General features: G+C 58.4%; 1 protein-coding gene across 6 annotated transcripts in view; it reads left to right on the top strand.

Annotated features, from left to right (window-relative positions):
• Nucleotides 1-7,488, top strand: part of CCND3 (cyclin D3) — a 95,804-nt gene extending 88,316 nt beyond the window's left edge. For 2 of the 6 annotated variants that reach the window (XM_044250730.1, XM_044250727.1), the window contains exons 2-5: nucleotides 1,934-2,149; nucleotides 5,005-5,164; nucleotides 5,665-5,801; nucleotides 6,313-7,488. In XM_044250730.1, coding sequence (XP_044106665.1) covers nucleotides 1,979-2,149; nucleotides 5,005-5,164; nucleotides 5,665-5,801; nucleotides 6,313-6,480 — 636 coding nt within the window. In that variant the 5' untranslated portion in view covers nucleotides 1,934-1,978 and the 3' untranslated portion in view covers nucleotides 6,481-7,488. Of the gene's footprint in view, nucleotides 1-27; nucleotides 292-761; nucleotides 1,067-1,933; nucleotides 2,150-5,004; nucleotides 5,165-5,664; nucleotides 5,802-6,312 lie in introns of those variants that run through there. The other 4 variants (XM_044250728.1, XM_044250729.1, XM_044250726.1 and 1 more) reach the window with 4 other exon arrangements.
• Nucleotides 7,489-7,753: the final 265 nt, after the last annotated feature.

Genomic DNA, 7,753 nt, shown 5'->3' with positions numbered 1-7,753 from the left:
TCATACTTAGGTGTGCCCAGGGAGCCCAAGAGATCTTGTTGAAATGCAGATTTGGACCCAGCAGGTCGGAGGTGGGCCATATTTCTCAGCTCTCGGGCCCTGCCAATTTTGCCCGGCTGGGGATTGCAGTTCTCGTGGCCGTGGTGCAGAGCATGGATTCTGGAGCCAGACTTCAGCTTCCCAGTCCTAGCTGGGCCACAGACTCTAGGATTGTGACCCTCACTGTGCTGCTGTTTCGTCATCTGCGAAATGAGTCTCATACCTGACTCGTAGAGCGCGAGTGAGTATTTAGTAAGTGTAACGACACGTTAAGTGCTTAGACCGGTGTGCATGAAGAAGTGGCTAGCTTATTATCATTCTCAGAGCCTTTGGTGGGGGGCGGTTGGTGAAGCAGGGTTTGACGAATGAATGAATAATTTTTAGAAAAAAGTTCTTTCCTGGGCGGCTTGAGTTGGAGAAGCCAAAGAGGAGGGCTGGTCGGTGGGGAAGAGGCCCACCTCCAAGGAGCTTCTTTCCACCGGGTGGTCAGAAGGGCCGGGAGCGCCCGGAAGCCGGCCGGCCCGCGCCCCGCCGACCAATGCGGCCGCCCGGGGGGAGGGGGCGGCCAGCCAGCCCTTTCCGTCCTGGGCTCCGGCGGCCCCGCCCCTTGTGCGTTGCGGCGCTCGGCATTCCACGGTTGCTACATCGTCGCGAGGGGCGGGGCGCCTGTCAGGGAAGCGGCGCGCGCGCCGGCGCGGGCGGGCTGGGGCTCGGCCGCGCAGTGCCAGCGCCAGCGCCAGCACCAGACCCGCGCCCAGCGCTCTCCCGACCGCCGCCTGTGTTCTGGCTCCCGAGTCCGAGCTCCCGCCCGCCCGTGCGCCGCCCGAACATGGAGCTGCTGTGCTGCGAGGGCACCCGGCACGCGCCCCGGGCCGGGCCGGACCCGCGACTGCTCGGGGACCAGCGTGTCCTGCAGAGCTTGCTCCGCCTGGAGGAGCGCTACGTGCCCCGCGCCTCCTACTTCCAGTGTGTGCAGAGGGAGATCAAGCCGCACATGCGGAAGATGCTGGCGTACTGGATGCTGGAGGTATGGCCCGGAAGGGTCTCCCCTCCCCCGCCGCCCGGCTCCGGACATCCCCGGGCCGCCTTGTTGGGACATCCTGGTCCCAACAACGATCGGCAAGATGCTTTGGTGGCCCAGATCCCCAGGGCCTGGGCCGACTGCCTCCGTGGTGTCCCTTTCCCTTCCCCAGCCCTAACTCTGACGGCCGGTCGTTTGGCACCCTCACGAACCCTCGCTTCTGGCCGGGAAAGGGGGACCAGGGCAACCCTTTCCCCTTCGGCTTCTCTCGGCTTCTCCTGCTTCCCTCCCCCGCCCGGATTTCTCGGGAGAGCGCGCCTGGAAAACCCTGGGCTTGGCCGCCCCCGCCCCAGAGCCGGTTCCTGTGTCTGTCGCGGGGTTCTGGCGGGGCAGACGGTGGGGGTGGCGCGCGCTGTTCCGGCAGTCAGGGAAATGAAAAGTGCGGGAGGCAGCGGCTGGAGTCTCCTCCCTTCCCTTTGGGTGTGTGCAGTGGGTGGTGGTAATGGGGGGTAAGGTCCCAGTGCTCTTGGCTACCGTGGGTGACTCTTCCGTTTCCCCAACCCCCTTCTCGCCATGGGGGAGGGCAGTCAGAGTTTGGAATCTTTCTTAAGGAAGGGAGCCTCTGGCGTAACCCCCCAGCCCCCAGGGGATGGGGCGAGGAGGCAGGCAACTCAGAGGAAGTGGGGGGCGTCACCTCGGGGAAGGCGCATCCTCCTCGGTATGTTAGTCCTTGTCACCGAAGGTACACTTATCCCCCCCCCCCATTTTTTTGCTTCCCATTCCACTTCCCTTCGACGCCACCCGCCCCCCTCCTTCAGTCCCGCAGCTTTTCCCAGGCCCCCGCCCCAGAAGTGACTGTGCGCCCTCCCCTAGGTCTGTGAGGAGCAGCGCTGTGAGGAGGAAGTCTTCCCCCTGGCCATGAACTACCTGGATCGCTACCTGTCCTGCGTCCCCACCCGAAAGGCGCAGTTGCAGCTCCTGGGTGCGGTCTGCATGCTGCTGGCCTCCAAGCTGCGCGAGACTACGCCCCTGACCATCGAAAAACTGTGCATCTACACCGACCACTCTGTCTCTCCCCGCCAGCTGCGGGTGCGTGCCTACACTACATCTCCCCACCCCCGACACAGTACCGCCTCACTTAGCAGGAAAAGAAAAGCCCGGAGACCTCAGAGGCTTTCTGCCCTTGGTCAGGGCAGCGGGCAGCTTATCTTGGGGGTCAAAAGATGGGGCACTGCGGTGGGACCGTCAGTGTAGCCCCAGCCCAGGCTCGAGCTGCCGGCGCCAGTCGGATCCCCTTCTCCTGACCTCCAGGGGGTGCCATTCCTTCCTGGTCTTTCCCCAGATAGCAACAAGTCAAACTGCATGTCTCCACTCACTAGTACTTTGCCTCTGGGTTTACACAGCAACCGTGAGTTATTTATTGGCAGCAAAAGGACATGCCTGCACCCTCCCCGCCACCACTCGAGTGGGGGGAGTGGAATGTGCTTTATGTGGAGGAGGGGGCTGCCTTGGTTGTCTTTGTCCCACTGTGGACTTTGTGATTGAAAAGCCTCCCAGAGCCGATTATGGTCAGGCCCTGATTGCTTTCAGGAAGGGCTGAGGAGTTGTCATCCCACCTTGCTTCCTTCCTTTTATATCCCAGAAGAGCCAGCTCTTTCCTTGTCCTCATTCTGAGGAGCTTGAGCTGCTGCTTCCGACCCAGTGGAGTCACCTCTCCCTTTCCCCCTCAGCCGGAGGCCGGAGCTGAGCTGCAGCTGCTTCCCATGTGATAATGCTGCCCCCTCCCCGGGCCCACCCTCTCCGCCCTGAAGTCTTTCATAACCCTGTGGGGAGCTGCTGTCACTCCTGTGGTTTGGGAAGTGGCTCCCTCGGCCTCTTGCTGGGAACTTGGGCTGGGCTCTTCCCCAGGCAGGACAGGAGAGTCAAGGCTCTCCTTCCCCCATTGAGCCAGGAGAGGAGGATGGGTGAGCTGGCACCTTCCTCCACCTTGCTCAACGGCCGGCCAAGTCTTCTCCTGACCCTGAGAGGAGTCTCTGGGCCCCATCTCCCGGGGAGGAGGGCAGCCTGGAGGCTGCTGTGATTGGCTGGCTGGGAGGCCAGGGTACTGGGGCCCCGACTGCTGCTTGTCGAGGAATGGGATTCCTCTTCCTGCCAAGTCGCTCTCAGAGATGGGAGTAGGAGGCCGGAGTTGGGAATCTGGGAGGCCTCACAGCTCTTTTGTGATCAATCTGGTAGTTTTTGGCAAGTCTGGAGGTGGAGCTGGTTTCCAGGGCTGGCGAGCCAGATGTTTTTGGAGGGGTTTGGGCAGGAGGGTAGAAGAGGACTTCCTTTTTGTGAAAAGATTGGCAAGGGGTGTGTTCCTTTATGTGAGGGGAGTTTTCCAGAATAGGCCACAAGGACTCGTCTCCACTCTTGCTGCCTGAGCTGGGGGAGGAGTGTACAGATGCCTTCCTAGAAGGTCAGAGTTGGAAGGGACTGCAGAAAGAACTCCAGTCAGTCCAAATCCTTGCGCAGCAGAGAGGCTCATTTGAGGCCCAGACAAGGAGGGGGAAGACTGCATTGAAGCAGATGAGGAAGGTCAGAGTTTTCTGGCTAGCCCAGGGGGCCTCAGAGCTTCCAGATGTGGAAGCTGCCAACCACTGCCACTAATTGCTCCCAGGGCTGTTTTGTCCACCAAGTGAGGGCGGAGATTTTCAGGAATTGCCCCGATCCAGGGTGGGGTGGCTGGCTTCTCTCACATGGGATTCCCTGCCTCCCCACAGGGAGGGCCTCACCCCTTCTAGATGGTTCCTTAGAGGCTAGGTGCTTTCTATCATTTCTGAGTTAGAAGTTGGAGCACTGGGACTAGCATGAGTAGAATGCTGGCTTCTCTGCCCAACTTTGGCTCTGGGCCACGCTTTTTCTACAGGGCCCTGTGAGAGGTTTGGGGTTGATTTGGGAGGATGACACTAAGGTGGGGGCCAGGAACGAGACAGCTGTGACAGGGGACCTGGAAGAGATTGGGTGGGGTTGCCATTTCTGCCTCAGTAAGGAGCCAAACCCATGAGTTCCTTCCTGAGATAAAACAATGAAGAAATCTTCATGTGTGCAACTCAGAAATGGGGCCAGGACTAGGAACCCCAGATGAGTGGATTCGGGTGGGGCTCCCAGCCTCCCCCGCCAGGACCTAGCAGTGGTATGTAGGTGAGGGCTGGCAAGGATAGGGGTTTTGGTCCCACAGGGATCATCTGGACCTATCCTGTTGGGTTTGGCCTCCCCTTCGCTTCTGAGGCTTAAATGGCACTAGCCACTGTGGTTCCAGGGAAAAGGGGGTGCAGTGGGGTGCTGTATCTCAGACCCACCCCCCAGTGTCCCACCAGCGGGATGTGGGTTGGGTTGGGCAACCTCCCCTTTGAGGAACCTCAGGGTTGGTTCAGTGGCTCTGTCACAGGAGGCGTGGCCTCATGTTCATTCTGGTGTCTTCAAGAGGTGTGGACTTGGCTGGGATGCAGAACTGGAGGAGAGGCTAGTGGTGGTCTTCCCTTTCATAAATCCTTGGGATTTTGGACAGTCTGTTTCATTCCAGAGGAGGTTCAAGGTTATGATGCTGCTGGTGGTATTTGCTGGTGCTTCGCTTCTTTCAGCCCTGGCTGGGGAAGTGTCCAGAGCCCTGCATCAGGTCAGGAGAGGACCTGTATTATTGGCCCCCCTGAAAGATAACCAAAAAGGATCAAAAGAGACAATTTATATTGACTATGTAGTTCTGGTACTTGGTAAGCGAGCAGCAGGTGCCCAAAGCCAACTCCTCCAGGACTTGCCATTCTGCAGCACCAGTCTGTAAACCCAGAAGCAGAACTGGGGTCTTCACCTTCAAGTCTGATGGGTTTCCTTCCCTGGCAGACTTCTGCTTTACTCCCTCTCCTTCCCTCCTCAGCCACTGACTCCACCCTCTTTCCAACCTCCAGGACTGGGAGGTGCTGGTCCTGGGGAAACTGAAGTGGGACCTGGCTGCTGTGATTGCCCATGATTTCCTGGCCCTGATTCTGCACCGGCTTTCTCTCCCCCACGACCGACAAGCCTTGGTCAAAAAACATGCCCAGACCTTTTTGGCCCTCTGTGCTACAGGTAAGAGCCCTGTACACATTCTTTTTTTGCCAAATGAGGAAAATCCGAAGATTGGCATGTAACTGGATTGTGGTGTATACTCCTCTCAAAATTTGTGATTATCCTATCCTTTCTGAGGTGGGGGCCCCAGAGAAGGCAGCAGAACATAATCAGCGGTATGGGATTTGAGAGACACCCCTCCCCACCCCCCCGTATGTAGGTGGCTTAGAAGTGACTTGCTCAAGGTCTCACAGTGATGAAGCTGGGAGCAGAATTAAGGTCTTCTTGGCCCTGGTTTTTTTTTTCCACACCAGGAAGAGAAGTCATTCACTCCCCAGTCCCTGGTCAGGCTCACTAACCAACCACCCTGGACCAGAGGGTAGTGTGGGAGTTTGCTGTCCAGCCTGGCGCTCTCAAGGAGAGGCCCATTCCTGCTCCATTCACACTGCCTGGCGCTTTTCTGAGCCATAGGAAGTCCTCACCAAGCCTTTGCCTCATGCTTCCCTCTCCCTCTTTCCAAGATTACACCTTCGCCATGTACCCGCCATCCATGATTGCCACGGGCAGCATTGGGGCTGCGGTGCAAGGCTTGGGTGCGTGTTCCACGTCTGGGGATGAGCTTACGGAGCTGCTGGCAGGGATCACAGGCACCGAGGTGGTGAGTGGGGGGCCGAGGCCTGCAGCCAGGGGGCAGTTCCTGATGCAGGGCTATTCTCTGGGCCTCCAGCAGAGGGAGGTGTGCATCCCTAACCCAGTCCCCCTCCTGGTTTCAGGTGCCCCACCCTTGGGGCTTCTGTGGCCTTTTATCTCCTGCCTCGGTCTGGAGAAGAGCAGGCACCCTTGGGTGGGTTGAAGGGCACTGTCCCTGGGTGCCCTTTTCCTGCCAAATAGTGTGCAGGAGTGGGGGCGGAGGATCTGCTGTCACACGCAGGGCTGCTCTCACACCCCCTTGCCACATCCTCTTGCCAGTTTCTTAGAACTGAAGGCTGATTCCTGTGGCTGGGCTGTGGCCTAACCTCCCCAGACTTCCCTGTGTGCTGGAAGGTGTCCTTACCCCACACCTGCCGCCAAATGGCTGTGGTCAATGGGAAGTGGACCCTTAGTCCCCAAAGAGACAACCTTCTGCCATCGTACCCAGCAGTCACAGCTCACTGTTGCCCTGTTTGCAGGACTGCCTACGGGCCTGTCAGGAGCAGATCGAAGCTGCGCTCAGGGAGAGCCTCCGAGAAGCCGCCCAGACCTCGCCCAGTCCAGCACCCAAAGCCCCCAGGGGCTCCAGTAGCCAGGGGCCCAGCCAGACCAGCACTCCCACAGATGTCACAGCTATCCACCTGTAGCCCTGGAGAGGCCCCCTCCAGTGGCCATGGGCAGCAGAAGAGGGGACACTGCCACCCCCCCTCCCTGCCTGCAGGAACGAACCGCGCTACATCCGAAGCCCGAGGGGGCTACTTCCTATTTGCCCCTTGCAAAGCCTAAGGGGTCAGCCCCTACCTATCTCTGCAGTGTGCACTAAGGGGCCTGGCCAGCCATGTGTGTGAGTGGCTGGCTAGTCTCCTCTTCTCTTCATCTGACCAGCTCTGCCCCTTCCCTGATCCTAGCTGGTGGTGGGCCAGGCTGGTTGGAAATGAAATTGAAGTAGGTAAAATACATGTACCAGCATTTCTTTTTGAGGCGCCCTTATCTCTGGGCCTCTCACATTCTCAAATGCCCACATGCCCCTAGTGCCTTGTAAAGGTGTCGCACCTTCCAGAGTTCTTTCTGGAGAAGTTTCAGATATTCTGGTAGACGTGTGTGAGGGGAAACAGTCTGGACAGCTCCTCTTGACACACTTTGGAGGCCCCTGCATGATCCATGCCCACAGCTGCTCCCAGAGGGCTGGCCCAGGCCTCTGTCAGAGGGGCGGGACCAATCAAGCCCTCCTTGGTTTCCGCTTTGCTTTCCGCTCAGCTTCTCCTGTGTGATTGAGGGGGGTCAGTGCTGAAGGAAGAGGTGGTTTTAATTTATTGTTTTGAGGACGGCTGTAAGAGGGTGTGGTGGGGCCATCTACCCCACAGGTGGCAGTAACCCTGGTGGTTGCTGCAGCCCTCCCTTCTGCTACTGGCTGAAGGATCTTTGTGGCCAAGGAGCTGCTACAGCCTGGGGTGGGGCCATGCCCTCCTCTCCCTCTGACCCTCTGCCCCATCCTCTGGGGATGAGGGATGAAGCAGGAATAAACTGGAGGTGACAGCCCCCGTCTGGAGAGGGAGGCAAGCCCTGTTGACACAGGTCTTTCTTAAGGCCACAAGGTCCAGGCTGGTGGCCCAGGACCATCACGCTACCTTAATAAAGATTCTGGAATAAACCTGGCTTTGGCTTCTTGGGTTGGATGGTGGCATGGGCAAAAGCTGTTTCTAGAGCGCAGGATGTAAAAAGCAAGGCAGAAGTCAAGGGTCATAACGCAGGGGTCATCACAAAGCCAATTTGTGAAGGGCCAGAGTATTTTAGGCTCTGGGCCATTTGGTTTTTGCCCCAGATACAGTCAGTTCTGCATTACAATGGGATGTATGCATTCCTAAAACTCATGGCACCATGCAGAATTACTCAATAAAAACCACAGGGCCCAGGGAAAAC

Source organism: Neovison vison, chromosome 1 (genome assembly GCF_020171115.1).
Source record: "Neovison vison isolate M4711 chromosome 1, ASM_NN_V1, whole genome shotgun sequence".
Taxonomy (NCBI): Eukaryota; Metazoa; Chordata; class Mammalia; order Carnivora; family Mustelidae; genus Neogale; species Neogale vison.
The sequence above is the reverse complement of the archived record's forward strand: the minus strand, read 5'-3'. Positions and strand labels throughout refer to the sequence as shown.